The sequence below is a fragment of the Polypterus senegalus genome, chromosome 14 (genome assembly GCF_016835505.1).
Source record: "Polypterus senegalus isolate Bchr_013 chromosome 14, ASM1683550v1, whole genome shotgun sequence".
Classification (NCBI taxonomy): Eukaryota; Metazoa; Chordata; class Cladistia; order Polypteriformes; family Polypteridae; genus Polypterus; species Polypterus senegalus.
In genome coordinates, this window is record NC_053167.1 from 10,814,080 (window position 1) to 10,837,915 (window position 23,836).

Here is a 23,836-nt window from a genome sequence, read left to right on the forward strand (position 1 = left end):
TCAAAATCCACAATGGATTATCTTAAGAGGCACAAAATGAAAGTTTTGGCACGGTCCTCATAGTCCCCCAAGCTAATCATCATCAAAAATCAAATGAGCAGTGCTAGAAGCCTTTTGCAGGACAAATGGGCAGTAATCCCCAAAATAAGAACTGAGACACTTATAGCTCGCTATAAAAAATGTTTACATTTGATACTTTTCATATAGATTGTTACTAAGTTGTCTATCCAACTTTTACTTTGAGCTCTTATTTTTTGCGATTTTGAAACTGTAAATGATGCAAATTAAAAAATATACATATATTGATTTAAATAGTAAACAAATGTGTCATCTTTAATGTTATGCCTTTTGAAATATTCACAGTAACAGAAATGTTTGAATGCCACTGTAATTTCTAAATATCTTAGTCGATTATCTTTATTAAAAAATAAGCATATTTAAACAAATGTAATGTGAAATTATTATTCTCAGAGATGATCTCTATTTAAGAAAATATATTCTCACTTTATCCCATAAGTTAGAGAAAATAAATACTACAAATGTTTTCATTGGTTAATCACAATTATAATGGTAAATAGAAACATTTTTTATAAACATTAACTCTATAGATCAACTATCATGAAATTCATATTTTATTTTGTAAGAAAAGTCTTTTCATTTACAATAAATAAACAGAAAGGCGGTGTGAGACAGACCATTATTGAATTCAGACCAAGTGCTCCCTTGTTGTATACCCTCAATTTTCACAACCACGAATTCAAAGAAGCTGATAAGAAAAGCCTTGCAAAATGAATGATGCGATTCATGCATAAAAAAAGCAGAATCGGATATTTGTGTTCAGGTTTGCATTTTAGGTAGAAATATGCTATAGTTCAAACCATACATATTTCCTTGTATTTTCAACTTGAAGAAATTAATTGGAGGAACAAAGTTAATGTATATGTATTTCTGTTCACTGCAGTTAATCAAAGTATACACTGCTAATCACAACAGCAGATGTAATGCAGGTAATGTTAAAAACATTAAATTCCCCAGCTAAAGTCAGGACCTAACTATTTTAGAACGTGAACCAAGGCATGCCTGTAAAAAGAATGAAGACCACTTGCCTCAACAATCAGAATTGCAATGCTCTTATTTAAAAAACTTAAATGCTGTACTTTTTTCATTTAAAAAAATAAGAAAATATGTTTAAGATACAATGTTCAACAAGTCTTTGAAAATCATGTGAACTTCACACCCAGATTGGCAACACCAAATATGCAATCCAGCATGTGTCTGTCCCATTTGACTACTGATAAGATTACCTAAATATCACAAGAGAATCTAATTTCAGACCTTACACATTTTTATTTTTACACAATTAAAACTATTAGGCTATGTCTACCAATTTCAGAAAATCTTTTTGTCTAGGAGAAGACCACTATCTATCCTGGTGATGCAAATGTGAATGCTTGAAGTCTTAATGTAAAAGAGATCTGTCTTATTTCTAGACCTTTTTCAGTGGGTATTTGGTGTTTCCAGAGCTGCATAAGTGAGAAACATCTGCATCAAAAATGTGGTCAATCAGAAGTAATTATAGTGGGTACCCTGTGCTGGAAAATGGTCTTATTATTTTAGTGGTAATGGGCAGCACTGTTTCCATGTGACTTCTTTTTCACCACCTTAGAAGCATATCCAAGCTCAGATCATCTTTGTCTATTTGAAATGCAAAGATGCTAGTCTATGTTTCTCTATTAACCCACTTGTAATACTGGAACTCTGTTTGCTGGCCTCCCCTAAAAGCTATCTGTTAAGGAGAGGATCTAGTATAAGATTCTCTTCCTTGTATATGTGTGTTACTGCTACTGCCCCCACTTACTTTCGAGATTTCCTCAATTCATCCACTTCTAACACTTCACTTTGGTCAGCATTCACTAATTATTTGATTGCCCCAAATACAGTACAACACTTTCTACCATGGGCGATTCACCCTTCTACTTTATTAATAAGCAGTTGTAAAACAAACTGCCACTGTTCATCTGGGTGCCCATGTATCTGTCAGTTTTAAGCAAAGCCAAGACTTTTAATGATTTATAATGATCATCAATTCTATTCTTTAATCTTAACATATGTCCTCTATTTTGTGTTTAATCTAATATGTATTCACTTTTATGTATATGTAATTATTTATTCTAATGTGTATTTTAACTGCATAAAGCAGTTATGCATTGCAACAGGTACACATGTCGTAAATGTAGGAAGGATGGTCCGTGTGTGTGTGTGTGTGTGTGAGAACCGTGAGCATTTGAATTTGATGATCACATATAGTGCTGAAATGACCTCTCTGTACTATTCATTTCCCTGCATTTCCTGGAGTACAAAAGAAACAGCATACAGCAACATGTGGGGTCTGGCAAGATCTGGGGGGTTAGCATATGGGGGGTAACCACACTGTCACTGATTACAACTGCAAGATTTTATGCAAATGAATATGAATAATAAGAATAAATGTTGCATCCGTGCCACAATGTTTTATGAAATGTACTATACAGGTCATAAAATGAATAATTCCAAATATCATATATACTTAGGTCTCCGTGTTTTTTGTTTTTTTTTTTGACATCATAGACCATAAGGCGCATACTAATTCAGTGTGAGCAGGAACACTCAATAAAACTGAATAAAAAAAAAAAAATCAAGCGACGGTGAGATACAAAGAAGGCAGATTCGCCAGCATTTGTGTGTCATCTTTAATCCCTCCAGATCAGAGGATGTCCAGTTGCATTGCCTCTAAACACCAATCACATCTACAGTTATTCCCAGTTTCAAATAAAAACTAACAGCGTCAGATCCCTAGGGCAGTATATCAATTTATGATCTAACTGGCATTCTAGTCTACATCACACATTTTTCTTTTAAAAAGGCATTTTGCATGTTGTGAACATATAAAATACACATAATTAAATTATTATGACCTTACATAGTCCTTTTGCTGGTCTTTGATTACTAGCTCTTGTGCTTTTTTGCATTCCATATTCCACAATGATCTTTAATTAGCATAACAGCCACAAGACCAAATTCAGAATAATTACTTATCTTTACTCTCTGTCAGCATTAAACAAGACAGGTTCAGGCTTTTCTGCTACATCGAATTGTTATGAAAACAATTTTATTTTTGAAATGTGCTTTGTGTTCTGTTAGTGGTGCAACAAAGTTAACCTTTTGTCCCTTCACTTTCATATACATAGTTATAGCATATAAGAAAAGCTTTCAGTAATCAATATAAAAAAATCCAAGTGGGCCAGATAAATGTTTAACTAAATACACTCTCATTCATATGGTCTACTCCACTATAAAATAAACAAAGCAAAAAGCTTTACCACATTATGCAGAATTGTGTGACAAACTAAAGAAACACTGTCAGATCAATGTGAATCTCACATAGAACACACAGATACAGCACATATGGAATAAAGTGTGTGTATGTATTTAAACCCTGAAAAGTTATATTTCATTGTACATTATTATACTTGTGCTCTCTTTCTCAAATGAATGGGATTATGTTGTTTTAGCTTTACCATCAGGATGATGTAACAATGAAAAATATCTTGCACACACACACACACACACACACACACTTTACCCACAATAAGATATTTTTGAAGAAATAAAATTTTAAAACGTGTTTACTCAATGGCTTTCCATTTTTTGTTGTTTTCACTGATGGGAAGTACTTCAAAGCTTCTTTTAGGTTTTGAAGAACTGCCAACATAACTACATGTATTTTTGCACTTTGAGGCCACCATTAAGCAAAATTAAGAGTTATTTTTGCAACACCATGATAACGGAGTAATTAATATGGACAGCAAGGATGCCAGATGCTGGCTTATACTGTACTTGTTGACACGTGAGCTGCAGTGGTACACACCTACATGCTGCAGGAATGCAGCTATGCTCTGCGCATGGAATCTGGCGATTATTTATTTGTGGAATTTTAAATGTAGTATTTGCAGGCCATGGTAAGCCAACTACACCTGAAACTGAATTCTCAGATATAAAGGGATGTATATTATGTATCATATTTTGTATGTATGTAACATACACCATGCTGTAAAACTGTATTAGTCCTTATCAATAAAATTACTATAAAGTATAGAAAAATTGATACATCAATATTAGGTGTGAGCAGCCTTTACCTTCTCATAAGTCCACTTGCATGCAGCTTCTGAAAGTACTCCTATAATAGGATGTTCCAAGACTCTTGGTAAACTTACCGTAGTTCCACTGCGCACACTCTCTGCCTTACTTGTTTCTCTGTCTGTAAGTAATCTCATTGTGGGTCAATGATGTCAAGATCTGTGTTGTAGGGCAGGGGAATGTGTTATCTGTAGTGATACTTCATGTTTGCATTTTCTCTGCAGATAGCGTTTTATTTTAAAAATTATGTTGCAGAATGTAGATGATACCAGTCATATGCCACCCTGATGGTACTGCTTGCACTTCTTAGCAGTGAAGGAGCCATTAATTTGATCAAATAAATTTTTAAATTTTGACTAATCAGTCCAGAACACCTACTTCAATTTTTCTGCATCCCAATGCTTGTTTGGCTTTATTTCCACCTCAGAGGAATGGCTTTTTGTCACAACCCTTCCATAAAGACCACATCTTATAAAACTTCTCTGGACTGTAAATAGATGTTCCAGGGTCCCTGCATTTTTAGCCAGTTCTGTGCCGAAAGCCATTGCCAGACATCATAGGATTTAGAAGAGAGGTGAGCTGATGCACTTGGCTTCTGTGCCAGATCCCTATTTTTCAACATAAACCTTGCCAGTTTGCTTATGCTTCTGTAGAAGAGGTTGAATGGCATATCTGGAAACAACTCAAAAGCAGTCTGTCACTGGTACTCACTCAATGCACACACCCACACTGAGCTTCTGAATAGACTAATACAATGGGAGAAGAGAAAAAAAAAATTGTGTAACCACTGAGGCCTCTTGAGCTACACTTACCCAAGGAGTATTATGGACCAAATATTATGGGCAATCATGGGTGAGTTTAAATGAAGCAGGCTATACCTGGGTGGCAATTTATACAAAAAAGAACATAAATGAAAAATGAATTAGGAGTCAGAGCTAAACTGCTATCAGGATTATGCTACTCAAATGCCAAAGGGGGTGGGAAACAAAACCAGCCATAGAACAAAACCACAACCTAAAACAATCATCCTGTTTTTCACTGACTGACAGACTAATTTTTTTTAATTTTATATTATTCAAATGTGTCTTTGCTCAGATAGACAAATTAGAAATTTTATTAATGATAAATATGCGCAGAGATTTTTCAGGTAAGGTTGACTGATATTTTAAAGTAGCTCTTCTCACTAAGCACAATTTCTAAAAATGGTGAAATGTTCCAGGTTGATTAGCACATGCAGTAGGGATGTCACAAAGTAGATTTTTTTGGTATCAATAACAAGTCCCAAAAATGAACAGTACTAATTTTTTTTACAGTATCAAAATGTACACAGAAAGTTGGTACTGTACTACGGTGTAATTGTCTGACTGCAAGTAAACACTTTTTTGGAAGGCACAATAATACAAGAGAAAACCAGGAGTAAAACTTTATATGGAAATCGCAGCATGGTGATGATACAGCACTTCACCATGTCAAAAAGAAAAACAGCAGAAATCATGGCTGGAAATGCACCGAGTTTGAAGCAGGTTAATTTTCAGTGCTGTTGCAGGAATCAAAGAGGTTTAAGCAAACAAAACACACACACAGGCTCTTATTGCCACTTTTTAGTTCAGAAACTGTTTGAGAGCAAATATAAATTACTAATCAGATGAGGTGTAATTGTTTAACTTGTGCTGTCATTCATTTGTAAGAGTAGCTGAAAAGATAATAAAATTAATCGCTTTTTAATAAAGTGTCCTACACAGTCCTGATAAATGAACAGAGGCTTCGCATTCATTCTGACTGTAAGGAGCACTTCTATCGGTGCCCATCAGTCCAAGCACCAATTCCGTTCTTAATTGGTGTATACATTTCTAATTTATGGGAGGAGGTAGGATGTTGGAGGACTGGCAGCACGAACAACAGTTGTAGCAAGAAAACATCAAAGCAAGATTCAAACAAAGTGGCTATTTCGCTTTACTACACATGGCGATGACATGAGCAGCTAGAATTTTAATATTTCAATGCTTCAAATGACAAGAGACATCTTCCTATTGATACGACATGTACTGTGTTAACAGAAATTGCAAAATATGGAGTTAGCCAAACAAGCACAACAGCATAATTTATTTCTAAATATGAATCTGCAAATACTAAATTGGTATCATTCCTTTGGTTTTTGAAGGCAAGCTAATGTTTAGTAGTATAATCCAAAAGTGAAAACACAAAAATTTGCATAGAGCTTTGAAGAATGTAATGCTTTCTTACAGTTACAAACTGCCTAAGTAATTTTCAAATTCTGGCAGACATCAAGCAATAACACAGTATAAGTTCTCACACAAGAAACCTTATTTATCAGGTGTTCTGAAATCACTTGAAATTGGGACAAATCGTTTAATAAAAAAAAAAAAAAAAGATTTGGAAAATTAAATCCCCTGGAATTTGACATTTAAAAACTGAATTAATTCAAATCTTCTGTTAAATATTACACTTTAGTAATATTTTTTAACCAGCTAATGTGGTAAATATAAGTCTTAAAATAGTAAATGTTACAAATGTAACAAAGTGGTTCAGTGACAAACCAGACTTTAAAAGTATGCTGCCACAAAAACAGAGTTAGTTTGTTTAAATGGAAATACCCTGAATTCTTTTGAAATTCATGGATTCATTAGTATAAACACTGTAATGATTGAATTTAGATTTTAAAGCAGCATGTTTCAATTACTGGAGAGAAAATTTCAGAATAAATGCAAAATGTGCACATACTAATATAATATAAAGAGTGTAGTTCATAAACCCTATGCTGAAAGCTCCCATTTGTAGTTACACTAGGGGGATCCCAATATCTGCGTTGGGGATGAACAATATTGGCACAAAATTACATCTTCATATTTTATGGGACTTTGGTGATAGACAATATTTTCCAACCTTTAAAAATAGGTTTGTAAAAGTCTTCTTGATCTAGCTTGGTCTTGTTAATAGTCTCATTAGTAAGCTACAATTAATATCCTTACAGAAACAACAGCTGGGGGCAGAAAAAAAAAAGTCTTACTTGCTTAAATCCTAAGTGAAATAACACAAAAACATTAAAATCACCAGTCAAAGTATTACTGAGATCAAACAATCCTGGCCTACAGGATTTACACGAAAGACCAACAAACCTATTATAATGAAAGCATTTGTTTAAATTAAGAGTAAGTGTTACAAGATGTGAATCCAAAGGGAATACTAATCATAATTGAACTACAGGGTATTAACATTACAGTCTGGATAAACAAACTGCTCTTCTGTAAGGTGAATTGTGAAGCATACAAGCAAGAACAAAAATCTAATATGCTGCACTATAGCGTAAAAATCCAAAGTTCTGTCAAATACTGCAAAAAAAAAATACTATAGCATTTGTAAACAAGATCTGTCGTATAGTGCACAAAAGATGCAAAAAAAACAAACAAAAATAACCAAACCTATAACATTTTTAAACAAATTACTAACTTCAAGTTTTGTCCAATAATGCACAAAGAGATCAGAAAAAATTGTAAAATTCTACTGAGGAAACTTCAAATTGTGTGACAGAAACACCAGTCTGTCCACAGCAGCACAGATACATGTTACAACAATTCCTCCAGTGCTGAAATCCCTCTCAGAAGAGCTGCTTGAGGCAGGGATGCACAGGTTTATTTTTTGTTTTGAAGTTACCCCGATTTGGGGAAATGTAATTCTTTTGTTTTTTACCACTCAAGTGGATTTACATCACTCCACCTCAGGCATCATCAAGTAGCTCTTGATCTCTTTTTCAATGGCAGTGTGGAGAAACTTGCCTTATCTGAATTTGTGTTCTTTTGAAATAGTTGCTAAAAAGACTTACACATTTTTTTTTGCTCCCTCCCTTGCGTCATCACCTGCTCCAGCTTCTAATGATATGAAAAAATGTGTTTTGGAGTCGAGGACCACAAACCAAGACGGCTTGTGAAATAAAACATGCCCAATAGGCATATGCTTCTTACAGAAATAAAAATATCCGTTCAAACAATTTTTTTTTTTTTTGCCCGACACCTACGGAGCTCCGCAAAACTCATTTATCTCAATTTATTACTTACAGCAGTTTTGACTATGTTCATTTACATTTATCTTACAATTACAGGGGGCGGGGGGAGGCAATTGACCTCAATACAAAAGTGAAGGTGATCAAGCAGCATGAATGAGGAAAGAAAGCAAATGTGATCACGTGACGAAGTTATCCTATCACAACCAGTGCTACACTCTGGCTTTGAATCTGGTTAACCTCCAAAAGCTTCTGCATTGATATTCATGATGTGACGCTTCGTGCAAACCACCACAAAAGAGTAATGAAACCACAATGAACTTTATTTGTTAATGTTGTGGCGGAAGGCCAGGTCACATGCCCAGCAGGGACGCCCCTTCGCTATATAAAGTCATATGAAAAAGTATGGGAACCCCTCTTAATTCTTTGGATATTTGTTTATCACTGGCTGAGCTTTCAAAGTAGCAACTTCCGTTTAATATATTACATGCCTTATGGAAACAATAGTATTTTAAGAGTGACATTAAGTTTATTTGATTAACAGAAAATATGCAATATGCATCATAACAAAATTACACAGGTGCATAAATTTGGGCACCCCAACAGAGATATTACATCAATACTTAGTTTAGCCTACTTCTGCAAATATAACAGCCCCTAGACGCCTCCAATAGCCTTTGATGATTGTCTGGATTCTGGATGGAGGTATTTTTGACCATTCTTCCATATGAAATCTCTCCAGTTCAGTTAAATTTGATGGCTGCCGAGCATGGACAGCCTGCTTCAAATCATCCCATAGATTTTCAATGATATTCAAGTCAGGGGACTGTGACGGCCATTCCAGAATATTGTACTTCTTCCGCTGCATGAATGCCTTTGTAGATTTTGAACTGTGTTTTGGGTCATTGTCTTGTTGGAATATCCAACCCCTGCATAACTTCAACTTTGTGACTGATGCTTGAAGATTATCCTGAAGAATTTGTTGATACGGAGTTGAATTCATCTGACCCTCGACTTTAACAATGGCCCCAGTCCCTGAACTAGCCACAAGATGTTCTTGCAGGTCTTTGGAGGTGATCCGTGGGTTGTCCGAAACCATTCTCACAATCCTGCGCATATGTCGCTCCTGTATTTTTCTTGGCCTGCTAGGCCTGGGTTTAACAGCAACTGTGCCTGTGGCCTTCCATTTCCTGATTTCATTCCTTACAGTTGAAACTGACAGTTTAAACCTCCGAGATAGCTTTTTGTAGCCTTCCCCTAAACCATGATACTGAACAATCTTTGTTTTCAGATCTTTTGAGAGTTGCTTTGAGGATCCCATGCTGTCACTCTTCAGAGGAGAGTCAAAAGGGAAGCACAACTTGCAATTGACCAACTTAACTCTTTTAGGGCGGATGTCGACAGGAGGGGTTGAGGGCAAATGTCGACTAAAGTTGACATCCAGGGATAGAGGGCGATAATCAGCTGTTAATGGTGACACATCTCACTGTCACGTCACAGGCATTCCCTCTGTGCTTGGAGGAATGCTAGACTCGTTGACTCGGCAACTAATCCTAGCGTGTGCATGAGTTGCGAAATGTAAACAATGGCAAGTTGGCATCGACATGTGACAAGGGAGCGAAGCGAGTGCAGAAAAGAAAACACTCGGCAGACAATGTTTTGCGCATTAACGCGGAGTCGGACTCTGATTTTCAGAATCGGATTTTATTGGCAGTGATCAGGAGATCGAGCAAGAGAGCGAGAAGCCGGCATCAGCTGATCAAACACCAGTCGATGCTGCGCCAGTTGAGCGCTTCGCACAGCCTATGCATCTACGGCAAGGTTCGCGTGGGATAAATACACAGACATTGATCCGTTGAGAGCCGATCTGGCTGCTGGACTTCACAAGACAGCATGGCTTGCTGTTGGACATGACAGATCACCAGCTGCTGTACTTCAGGCTGCTCTCTCCTGATGCTGCTTTTCAGCTACCGTCAGACGACATAAACAGGTAGGCAGAGAAATTTTGATTCGTGGGTTGCGTTTGCATCGCATTCTTATTTTTCAAAGTGTAAACCCACTGAAATGTGAAATCATTGAGAATGCAGGCTCATACAACATGCAAGACAGTAACATTTGTCAAAAGTAAATATTTTTTGTTGATTTGATATGTTAAATAATTGCTTTGTGTTCTTTTTAAAAAAATGTTAGTTTTTGGAAAAATATTCAGCCCTGGGAGATAAAAAAAAAAAAAATTAGCCCTAAAATAGTTAAATACTTTTTCTTATGATTGGACACACCCATCTATAAAGTGCAAGGCTTAATGAGCTAATCCAACCAATTTTGTGTTGCAAGTAATCAGTACTGAGCAATTACATGCATTCAAATCATCAAAATTACACGGGTACCCAGATTTTTGCACAGCCAGTTTTTCACAATTGATTTAATTTCATACAACTAAAATACCGCTTCACTAAAAATCTTTGTTCGGAAAACACCCCAGCACTCAGATGTTCCTAGGAAATGAGACATACCACTATTATCTTTTTTGTTGAAAGTTGAGTAAATTATCATGCAGGCTGAGAGGGGTTCCCAAAGTTTTTCATATGACTGTATTCAGGGGGAGCAGCCCTGGACAGTGCAAACCTCAGCCTCCCGCAGGGCTCCATGGGAAATGGAGTTCTCCCCAGCCCTGTTGGGTTCCGCACTTGCCTCTGTGCCTCCCGTGTCCAATCTGTGTCAAGTCATGCACTATATAGCGCCTTTGTTACAATGTTTATTATTAACAGGCTGAAATGTTAAAACAGAAAACATTTGTGTGCTCAAACTCTGCTGGTACAATTCCTCCTCTCACAGTTAACACAATGAACACTTGGTGAGGCTCACCGTGATGACGTAACATAATGGAAACAAAGAGGTGTGTTTTTTGCAAAGCGAGCGACATGCTCGATAATTTCAGCTCGCACATTATTAAAACAACAATTAAGATAGTAATACATATCTCCTACTTCGCATTTTAATATTTATCAATGCCAGTATTAACTTACTTAAATGATAGTTGGATAACAATTTGATCGATATACCAGCAACTTAAAGCTGCTTTTTCAGTATGTTTTTATATTTTTTATACTGTATTACAGAAAACGGCACAATATTGTCCACTTGAATAACAGAGGTACTTCAATAAAAGACCACTGAATGTGATTTCTGTTTTTGCCAAGGTATCGAAAGGTATTGAACATCACAAAATTTCACTAGTATTAGTATCAAATACAAAAAAATCTTGTATCATGACATCCCTACATGCAAATAAGAATTTCACTATACTCTGTGAACATGGCATTGTGCATAATACTATGTGCAATGTATTATCAAATCTTGTTTCATCTAGATAAAAAAAACCACACACACACACATTATATACAAACATACATACACCCATACACGTACAGTATATTATATACAAACACACACACACATATACATGTATATTATATACAAACACACACACACGTACATTATATACAAACATACACACACACATATATATTATATATACACATATTTGTGTGTATGTATATAATATACAAATGTTATAAAGAGTGGAGATTAGGGTAAAACAAAAAACAAAAAAAAAAAGGGCAAAAAAAAATATTGCAAACATAACGTCTGTTATTTTATTACTGGTCACAAGAAAGTAAGCTTAACAACTGAAGGGATACCAGTTTACAGAGTAATGCAGGTACATTCTTCCTGCCAATTTCACCTAGAATAACAAAGCTAATAGTATTCATTGAATTGTCACACAGCTTCTAAAAACAAAGTATATTTGACTTTAATGATTAAAATGAAACAGAAGCAATAAGTACTTCAAATACTTCAGTAACATGGATTGAGACACTTAAGACCACAATGGACCGGGGGGATGGGGGGGTTGGTGGGGGGAATTCTTCACTGCAAACGACCCAATGCTTTTACTGAAACATCTTAGTGTAACATAAACTCGCTGAACTTTACAGTCTCCACTCTGGTCATATTAGCAGTCACCATACTTAGAACAACTGGTAGGATATATTATTTGGCTTTCCATACTGTACCAGCAAGTATTTCTATACACAGAGACATTAATCATGCACCACACAAAGCAAGGCTGGCAATATAATTAATAAATATATGAACGAGATATTCCACTGCCTTCACATTTGTTTAAGATGCACACTTCTCTGTAAGCATGTCCAGAAAAACAAAGCAGGATGTAGAAATTAAGGCTACAGAAGGGAATATTGTGATCATGGTTTTCCATTAACTGCATGTTACTCAATGGTCTAATCCATTATAACTAAAAGCTTAATTATGCTTTTGGTTAATGCTAAAGAAAAGGCAATTAATTCCTTAGGTTGTCATCTGCAATCCACTAATAACTTAGTTTGGACTAGGAGTGAAGATGCTAAGTGATTTGACAGGGAGGGTCCAATTCAGATATTGTCTTTTTTCATATTATTTAAATCACAATGCAACAGTGTATTGTTATTAACATAATATGTGAGCAATATGTACAATATTATTATACCAGCATCACACAAACTAATCTACAATAAACATGCCACAGACACTGGTTAACCTCCATAAACCACATAAGCCAAGTATTTTAAAAACATTCAGCAAAAACTATTTTACTTTTTAAAAGAAGCACAACTCAAATTGTAGTTAATTACAGCATATAACAGCTTCAAAAGAAGTGTGTGTTTTTAGGGTGACCCTAACATTATATACTTGAACAAAAAAGTGTGCCACTTTTATTTTTATATTACTAAACCTCTGCCTACTTTGAACTGGGCTTAGATAATATCTGAAAAGCAATGTGCTTATCTGATATTTGACTCCTTATAAGTCTAACTGCTTATGAAAACTTTCAGAAACCTATTAGGCTACTTTACAAGGTCAAAGAGTTGCATGGTTAGCAAGAAAAATAATCACTGACACTGTCACAAGTACTTTGGTAAAACATTCATGAGCTCTGCAGCAGAAGAGATGCATTCCAGTGTCAGTCATCATTTTTTGATCATGCATTTGAGTTGTTACATCTAAGCAACCAAGTACCAGATTCTCTTTTGCCTGGGGCTTTGATTTGGGTAAGGCAGTCATTCCAAGACAAAGATGGTTTCATGATTAAACATGGCTTTACATACTGTACACTAAGCCAGTTCCTCAGCATCTCACTTATCTTGCAACCTCCCACTAAGCCACAGAGTTCGGTTTCTTTTAATATATTTTATTGTCATCTCTCTGTATATGATAATGTATTTAACTCATAGAATGACAGACAAAAAATATAATGTAGGATGAGTCATTTAAGTTATTGTTTGTTTCACAAAAGGTAGAAAAAGAATTACTTGTAGACAAACAGCTTTAAAAGTAATACCATGTGTTTAAGCTATAAGTAAATAAGAACACAAAATGCTAAATGTTTGTGTATTTTAGTTTGTAAGTCATAAACATGCTGGCAACAGCATATTTACAGTATGTTCATCAAGGCAAAGACAATGCAGGTAAAATTTAATATGGTCTCTGTTCACAAGATGAAAGACTTGAGTAATTTTTGGAGTATAAACTATCTCCATTCCAATGCAGTAAAATGTGGAAAAATAGAAGTAATAAGCAGCATTTGAAATAAATTAAGGCATATGTGAAAAAATATTCTTTCCCTAAAATCCTCATTAGGTTTCTTGAATACACGCACTACTTTCCCCCATATGTGTTTGGAAGTAGTAAGAATAACTGTAGTCGTATAGAAGCCATTGTTCTTACCCCAAGGACTTTTATTTTATCTAACTTTAAAGATCTGACTAAAATAGAAATTACCAAATATTTCACAGGGACTTGGTTCAAGCCTTGACAATAATGTTAAAAATAAACACTAAAAAGCTTATATTTATAATATATTGTTTATTAGATTAGATCCCATTTGGAGTCAAGGGAGAGCTGGAAACAAACAAGGCACGAAATGATGCTTTTATGTTTTAATTAATACAAAAATAAAAAATAAACACCATCATCAAAAAATTCTCAAAAACACTTAAATTCAGGGCTGTAGGAGACCAGAGCCTACACTGGCAGAAACAGGAACATTCCACACTGGGAGCAACTAGACCTGGCAGGAATAAACAAGTTTACAGAATAGAAAAAAAGTAATCACAATGGTATTTATTGCTGTGATTGTGTATTTGTTGACATTTCCAAACATATAGCAGTAATATTACATCCACAGAGTCTAATCTAGTAGGTCAAATTTAAAAACATGCTGGCAACAACTTGAATTCCCAAAGATAATAAAAATGCCTTCCTGTGTAAACTTTCATCCTTTATCAAATATCCGGGAATTGCTTTAATATATACACTATTACAAATATGCTGTCCATTTATAGCTTTAAGAAAATCGAAGGCCGTTTTATGTTAAGAGACTGACTTGGCAATTCCCTACCTGTTGTTCCATATGTTCTTGAAAAGGTTGAGTGCCTCTTGCAGCCGGTTTGTTTGATTGTCTTCTCGAATTACCATATTGTAGCTGCTGCTTGCAACTACAAATATAATAGCAGTGACATCTACAAATGAAGAAAAAAGTTTTTATGAGATGAATCAACAACAAAAAAAAAAAATTCTTAAAGACAGATAAATGGCAAGATAAACCTACCATTAAAGCACTGAATCCACTTCCTGCGCTCATCTCTCTGGCCGCCAACATCAAACATACTGTAAAACACCAGTAAAACTATTAAAACTTTTCCATACGTCAACCAAAGATTCATCCAAAAGAGCTTTTCCATACAATTAAGTTTTATGGATTGAATTTCGGCATTGAATTGAGGAAATGGCGCCTATTATTTAGTTCAGACATAAAATGCATGATTTGTGCATAATTGGGAGAATACTATGATGTAACCAAAAATATGTCAGTTGCAATATTTTAAACATGTAGCACCAAGTATTTGTGTAATCAACTTAGAAATGATGGTGCAAACAAACGTTCAGGTTCATCCTTTGACTGTAATGGACATGGCTACAGTTGTCTGTCCAGCAATCTATCCAAATTTTGGAATATCTCCAATGATAACATGCTAATGAAAGTGCATAATCCCAAAATGCAGTTAGCAGATTTGCTAGAACAGCACACCTCACTCCCGAAAACAAATTACCAAACACTATATTTATATCATCAGTTGTGATTTCAAGTCAAATTAAATGTTCATTAATATAACAAATGGGGTAAAAGCACACTTGAAGGAGAAAAAGGGATGTTGTTTCCAGGTACAAGTTATTACTACAATTAAGGTCAGTCCAGTTGAAAGCATACAGCCATAAGCAATAATTATTCATATAAGGCACTTAAGAGAACAAAGGCTGGTTAGAATATGAATTCTGAAATAGATTAATCTTCAATTGACAGAATTGACTTCACAAAGATAGCTTTAAATTTGTTTTTTTTTTTTGTTTTTTTAAATTAGGGAAAGATTTTAAAAATTAAAGCATTAAGTAGTTTACAACTCAAGACATTTACAATTTGACTTATACTTTATTAATAGCAAATGTCTCCTCGGTATATTGATGAAAACCTAAAAATCTCTCAATAAAGTCAGAAACCTGACAAAGTGATTTCCTGACAAGTTTTTATTTTTCATAGCTTACCTGGTGTTTAAAGGTTATGTAATGAAAATATCCCGAGTGATCTCAGTGTTCACCAATTATTTAGCAATACTATAATAATGTTTGAAACTTTATTTTGTTAAATGTTTAACTTAAACAGCATTTATATTTTCAGTTAATGAAACAGAAAATGTCAGTCATGTTCACATGCAAGATAAATTACATGGTCCAGGATGATCAAATCATTCTCTAATAAAAGAAATCTTAGCCTCCCAAGCTTACAAAATCCCCCTATTTTGTGTTATAGTGGATGAAATCCCCCAACCCACTACAAAAGAAATCCAGGAAATGAGAACAACACAAAAAAAACAACACACTGGTTGTTTGAGCCTAGCGGAGGATAAGGGCTAGATATTAAAGCAGACTACTTACTGAAAGTTGACCTTGTCCACCTGGAACCGGGTTTCAAAGATCCCGGATGTCAAAACTCTGCACCTGAGAAGGTCCTGTCACAGAATAAGCAAAGCCCCATTTAAATTTCTTACAATAAAGTCATATTTGATGAATATGAATATAGTTAATCCAAATACTTGTACAAAACCAACACTTTAATAGCTTACCTGGTCAGAAGGTGTGTAGTCACTTTGTTTGACAATGTCAATTTTATCCAAAAAACTGTTTTTAAAAAAAAAAGAGAGAGAGAGACCACTTAAAACTATTGTTATTAAATGCTAGCAGTTAGAACTCTACAATTGTAAAATGACCTACACGATGGAATCTCCAAAAGGATATTTAAAACTTCACAAATGGAAAGCAAATAGTGTACTCCTACCTCCACCAACATAACCCCTTCCAAGTATCAAAAAAAAAAAAAAAAACACAACATATTCCCTTCATTACTGTGAGCCACAGTATTCAAGAATAGTTTTCAGGGTCTATGGCTCACTTCCCATTATGCATGAAATATAGACAGCTCAATAAGCCCTTCCAAACATGTGAGAACACCAGAGAATCAGGCCACCACACTGGGGAGTGCCTAAGCTACTGGGGACAGTGGTAGCTTGTAAACTGCTCACCTGATTACATTGCAATGCAGTGTTATGCCAGCCAAGATGGTTTTAGCGAGAATGTGCTATTCCTGCTCTTCTGGAGATCAGCTATTTAAAAGTAACTTGTTGGCAAAAATAGCCAAGAGTCCTGTGAGTAGGACACAGACATGCTACGCAGAAACTGAAAACTGCAACTAGCCCACACTCCAACTACTCTTCTCCTGTGTTGCTTGTTATCTGTTGGGGGTGGCCACTACTGCACCATCTCTTGCACACCCAAACGCCAGAGGGGGCTGGGGAGATAAACACTGTATGTGCAAAGCTGCAGTGTTTTGTGTTGGTCCTAGGTACATGTAAAATCAAGCATTGCAGAAATAAGGCCTGTGCTTTAACCGTCCTTCAACTCACAAAAGATAGTGCAAGAAAAAAGACGCAACACAGGCTTTGCAAAACGACTTGACATTACAAGTCAAATCCTAAAATAGTTCCCAGACGCCCTGGCCTCTAGCAGCGTTACCATGGTGATGGAACCACATAGTCTATTTATAGAATATCAGCTCAAAATCTTCTGAGAGGTCTGGAGAGGTGCCAGGCTGCCTGTGCAGCTCCAAGTGACGCTGGACATTGAAAGAGTGAAAGAGTACTTTAACCCATGACCTCCTCTACACTGCCAGGCTCTAAGACTGTGACTAAAGCATTTCAGATAAAGTTTGTCAAATGACAGCACCACCTTATTTTTACCTTTTGACATACTGTACGAAGAAACAGTATAAAACCACAGTTCGTCACAATGTCAAAGAGCTGGCAATGAAGAGCAACCCAATGCCGACAAAGAAACCAGCCATTTGGACCAACCCCACACTGCAGCTGTCCATCAGAAGACTTAAAATTTAACAGAAATCTAAAACACAATCTTTGAATCTTAGTGTTTATGATTATTTTTTCCTAGCCTAAAAATAAGAAAAACTAGGTTAAGGAAGAGACAAGGGTTTAATGGGGGACAGTGGGAAAAAGTAGCTATAACCAGAATACACCACTTCTTAATTAAATATCTAAAAAGCAATGCTAAAAATGTCAAGAAGAAATATATATAAAATGGTACACAATAGCCACTCCAAATTTATGTTCTATAGTTCTCCAGCCGAACAACTTTTGCGATGTGAAAGTGACCCTTATGCCCACATCCACAATCCCTTTTTTCTTTTTAACTGCAGATTAATTCCACTGGACACCAAAAGGTAAAGCTCAGCATATCCAGGTAACACAGAATAGGAGATCATGCTAAATGTGCAAAACGGCCTGGCACAACAAGAGAATGGAGGAGGGTACTATCAAATCCAAAGCTACACAGGAGGAGGATACTTGGCAGCTCCAAGCTCACCTTGAGACTTGGGGCCAGTCTTTAGCTTAGATATACATCATCATTTTTCATAAAATTTAATTTCAACAAGGAGTACAGAAGTAAAGAGGCCAGGAGGAGGATGTAAAGTTCTGGAGCACATGAGAAGTGCTACTCTCTTCACAAGCCCCCAGTGCACATTCCTTAGGCCCCCAACCAAACAGCCCCGCCTCTTCAAAGAAAAAGAAAAAAAAAAAGACTTACTATAAATAGCCAACTCACTCTCTCTCTCCCTTGATCGCCCACTCGCTCACACAGGCAGCCTCCCGTTTACATAAGCAGCGTGGGGGAGGGAGCAGCTTCCGCGGATCTCCTTTACATAAACATGCCATGCAGCTGGGAGGGAGCTGCTTCCAGGACGCAGCGACAAGAGGGTCATGGCATCCGCTCCCGCGTGCTGGCCACGCACATGACATATCAGTCACTTTGCGGTCAGTACTACTAACTGTGCCCCCCGTTTTCAATATCAAATGAGACCTTTTTACTGCTAGCTTCAGGACTAAGGCATTCACAGAGTGACAAACAACTGAGTCATGCAATGGCTTAAACAGAATAGGACGACGACCACCAAGTAACTAAATCTCAGCGCAATAAATAAGCAGGAAATACATATCTGATACCCAGAGGATAGAAAGAATCCCATTACAGCAAAGTCCTACATCTCAAATCCCACTTGTGCCGAGACTCCCTCAGCATGGTTTGAACAATTGGGATTTAGTTAGGACAAAACAAACATGTATGATGTGAAGTGCGCATAAAGAAAATTCTGAATTTTATTAATGAACAAAGAACATTGAGCAATTAAGATGGGAATGGAAGAAAACAACCCTGTCCTTGTGTCAAATATATGCATCCCCTGGAGGCAAAGAGAATCACAGCACTTTTAACATTCAGGTTTACCAAAGAAAAAACGACACTCCAAAGCACCTGGCATAACTCAACCTAAAACGTGAAAGTTCTGACCCTACTAGTTAATCTGAGTAATGGACAATAACTTTATTAAAATAAATGTTACTGCTTATTTATCATGACTGCCCATATTCATTGCTCAGCTACTTAGAGTGGCTTTGACGCACTTCCCTCAGTAGCCTACACCACTACATTACAAGCAGATCACTTTCCCCAAACCCGAAAATAAATAAATAAAAGGCAACAATGAAACTCACTACTGGGCACAATCAATCAGCTGGTACTCATTGGAACGCTCATAGCAGGCTTTCACCCCTTCATCCTGCCATAGGATCTTCGTGTGCTCGTAGAATTCCTGCAAAATAAAATTCAGAATGTCAGTTCTACCCAAATATCCAGAGCAACAGCAGATATGAGGGTTTAATGAGAAACCAGTCACCAGCAGCCAGACAAACACAAACTTAAAGTGACCACTTCAGCACTGACCAAACAGAAAGGACTACATTATAGTTTTTACAAGATTCTGCTGAAGCTCACTGAGCAACAGCAGTTGCTGTCTGAAAAGTCAGTGAGACCACATCCTGCATTACTAATGCTGCTGCTACCACCTCGAAAAGGTTAAAGTTCTAAATTTGACTAATTACTACATATCTTTCAGACCTGTTTCAATGGAAGTAGACATGTATTTTCTACCTGCAAGATGCTACAATCATCAAAACAAAATGCCACAGTGCAGCACAATCAATCAATAGGAAGATCTCAGTGCATGCTCAAACACATATTCTTCAGATTGTCCCCTCTATTTTAATAGTCTTTCAATTTGTAAGGGGTTGTCTTTTAAGTTAAAGTCCATTAAGGAGACTGGGCTATTTCAAAGGGACAGGGAACTTGGGTACTATAGGGTGGTCCAGATCTAATTATGCAATTTTCATTACGCTGTAACTTAAAGTTTATTACATAGAAAATCACCCGAAAAATCCCTGACCATCGAGAAGTGTGCGAACTGACGACATGAAGAATCGTCTTCATGCAGAACTGGAATCGTCTCCGCATAAATCAAAGTCATCCAGACGATCTGGATGTGCATAATTAGATCTGGACCACCCTGTATTATTCACACGTAATGCCACAGCACTTTTGTTTAACAATTAAATCATACACATTTCATTTTCCTACAGCAGAGAACAGCAGAGCTGACAAGAGTGATCAAAGTAAACCGAAACGTACTGGAAAAGATGTCATACTTTTGTAATGCTGATGTAAACAAGGCTAATGTCTTCATGTTATCTAGTCACTTTAATGGGAACAAAGACACTGGCAAGCCTGAAAACTGAGATGGGTGGTATTCCTCCTCAAGTAAAAAATTAATATGGCAACTTGTCAACCACTCAAGGACACAGGATATACTGTGAAGAGAAAAGTATCACAATGCAAGCAAAAAATAAAACCGGGCCTGACTGAATACGAACACCTAATGCTGTGCAATTTTGGATTGTTTCACCAACCATAAAATCTCATATTGCAAAGCATGACAATACTTCAATATATTTGCTAACCCTGCAAATATACATCCATACAAAATATTGAAATCACAGAGAAATGCACTGCACATAGTATGTAGCATACTAATAAACTTCATGCAACACACCACGTGTATCTCATGAACAGCATTCTTCCCACAATTCACCACAGTGGCCTTCTTTCCAAAAAAAAAAAAAAGGCGGATATTCTTCAGTATTTGTGAAGCACAAAACTAAACCACACTTGAGACACCCACGTCAAAATGTTTTAAGTTAATCAACTCAAACAAGCATGATCCAACTCACTCACCGCAGGGAACTCAAAATCCTTCTGGCTGACAATGTTGAGGATATAGTCAATTCGAGACTGATTCTCTGGAATGGCGAGCTGCACAGGTGGGGCCAATGTGTTCATTGCTGTCACTATAGTCTGCATAACACAAAGCAGAGTTTGGATAAAAAAAAAAAAGCCACTTGAGGCCAAGAGACATTAAGGTACCTGTTTTTATAGCCGCTTACCTCAATTGCTTCTTTTATGTTATTCTTAATATCTTGAATTTTCTGCTTTTTCTCTCTGCAACATAAAGATAGACAACAGTATCAGCCAAGCTGCAGAGTCCACAACAGAACTCCATCAGAAAGAAGCTTCAAAATATGTGAAGCAGCAAGTTCACACTGCAATGTGGGCAAGTGAGCTGGGCAAGAAAGGTTAAAAAACTTTAAACCTCTAGGCTGCCAGTTCAATTCCGGCTTGTGAATTTTTGTGTTGCCCTGAGTAAGTTACCAAATGTGACTATGCTCCAAATGTAAAAAAAAAAAATCTGTAAACTGCTGTAATGTACCAATTTAAAATAACAAAGTTTAAGCCATATTGACAGCCAAAGTAATACTAAAATTCCAATACCATAATCCTACCCAGCTGGCCATTGCACCAGTCATTATTCTTCCTAGTTTCATCCTAATTCACTGTTCCAGCAATCAGTCCTTATGTTAAGCTCAGTATTCTCGATACCAGAAAGCAGCCACTGACATAAACAGCTGTGCAGAGTTTGTTGAAAGACATGCAGAACTATATTTCTGTTACATCCTCTTTGTAATCCATATTCACTGTGCTACTACAAAATAATTTCCCAAATAGCATGAACAGGTCCTGCTGCATATTCAACTTACTAATTGCCGTATAATTTTATCTGTACTGTAATTGTATCTTCATCAAACTCCTGACAGAAAAAAGGAAAAGATTTTAAAATATCTTGTACTTTACTGATTCAATATGGACTGTTGATTAGAAGCAAGTGAATCTGTAGGGCTGAATATTGTTGACATTGCCTTTTGTTGTAATCACTTCAACCAGACATTTCCTGTACCTATAGATCAAATTACTGAGACATACAGGTAATTGGGCTCATTCCTCTTAATAGGACTGCTCTGAATCACTTGGATTCATCAGGCGTTTTGTATGAACTTCCCAGATCAGGTCATGCCATAGTATATCATTTGAGAAAAGGTTACGACTTGGAATAGTCCATTTCAAAGCAGGAAATGTCTTCTGCTGCTGTCATTCTATTTAGATTTACTTGGGTGTTTATGATTTAATTATCCATTCTGCATGAGCCACACTCTTAATACCCAGAAATCCCTGTGGAATTTGCTTGTACAAGTCATATTTCCATATACCTTCATTAATAGAAAGCTGTCCAAGTGTCACAAATTATTTTACTCCCATTATACGTTTAATACCTAGTTGTACATTTGGGAGGTGTTTTTGTTGGAACATATCTTTTAATGAAATATACATTTTATCATTTGTGCCATAAACATTTATTTTTGACTTATAATTCTGAAAAAAATACTTCCAACCAGGAACCTTTTGGATTATCTAGGTAGTATGTAGCAAAGGTTATATGGGCAATAAAGCACTTTTTTTTTATTTTATTTTTTTTTATTTAAAGAGCACTGGTCTTCTCCTTGGGATTCCCCATTCACACTCCCCATATTTTGCATTCTTCTTAATTGAAGTACATTAGCCACTGTGAAAAAGGCCAACAGCTCCTTACGCCGTCTCCATGGAGTTCTTTCAGTCCTTCTGGAGAACTTTACAACTTGCCAAATGGTTTCCATTGCCACTCCTGACAAGAATATCTATGGTGCTGAACTGGTGTGAAACAGGCCCAAGTCTTCGGAAAAATAAACGTTCTGGTCTAATGAGCATTGACATTCCTTTTTCTAAAGTTTTCAGAAGAAGTCTTTTGATCACCAGAATCTTGATGCGACTACCATTTCATTATTTGTGGTACTGCTCCTTCATAGTTCATCCGTTTCTAATCACGATTTCTGAATAAGCATACTCAAACTCCCAATACAGCCAATGGTTCTTGGGCACCACATTCTTCGTTTCAACAATGATGTGAATAATAGATCAATGTGTCCACTAGGTATAAAAAGCATGATTTTTCATTTATGGTGAAGGCAGATTCTCTATGGAGAGGTCAAGATCAAATCACATTAATAAGAAGACTGATAATGATCACAAATTTAAAATGTGTTCATCACTAGTTTTAAAAAAGGTTTAAGATGTAAGCACAACTAATCTAACTGTCATTCCTTCCAGGATAAAGGATAAAACTGATGTTCAGCCAAAACTTGCAGTCTTTCATAGATTCTAGCTTAAGACTAAAGATGACAGCCTCAATCACAGACCTAAGCACAGTGAGCTAAACTCCACCTAGATACTAAACTTTTTCCAACTGGCTTTATCCAATTCAGGGTTGTGGAAAACTGAAGCCTATCCCAGCAGCACTAGGTACAAAGCAGGAAACAGCACTGAAGAGGACACCAGAACATCTCAGGGCCCACTCCTGCACCCAAGAAAAAGGACAGTTTCTAAAGTTTTTAACTTCATCAAATCCTAAACCCAGCACTCCCTAAAATATCCAAAATATAGAGAACATGATATAGGTATATTCTGTGCCAAAACCACCGACTCTGTTATCATTGACTAAAATATACTTCTGTCATATCTGAATTGGAATCTTTAATTCAACGTTTACTTAAATTACTATGCTTTTAATAAAACTGATATCTTAGGACTGCTCATCCAACAGAACATCAATAAATACTGCTGCCCAATTCCCCCCACTTGATA

At 36.3% G+C, this 23,836-nt stretch overlaps 1 protein-coding gene across 2 annotated transcripts in view; it reads right to left on the minus strand.

Annotated features, from left to right (window-relative positions):
* The window catches only part of gnas (GNAS complex locus), an 81,548-nt gene that overhangs the window by 15,113 nt on the left and 42,599 nt on the right, over window positions 1-23,836 (minus strand). For both annotated transcript variants that reach the window (XM_039734431.1, XM_039734433.1), the window contains exons 3-9: window positions 21,211-21,265; window positions 21,002-21,121; window positions 19,429-19,526; window positions 16,435-16,489; window positions 16,247-16,320; window positions 14,865-14,923; window positions 14,655-14,775 (exon numbers count right to left, since the gene is read on the minus strand). In XM_039734431.1, coding sequence (XP_039590365.1) covers window positions 14,655-14,775; window positions 14,865-14,923; window positions 16,247-16,320; window positions 16,435-16,489; window positions 19,429-19,526; window positions 21,002-21,121; window positions 21,211-21,265 — 582 coding nt within the window. The remainder of the gene's footprint in view (window positions 1-14,654; window positions 14,776-14,864; window positions 14,924-16,246; window positions 16,321-16,434; window positions 16,490-19,428; window positions 19,527-21,001; window positions 21,122-21,210; window positions 21,266-23,836) is intronic.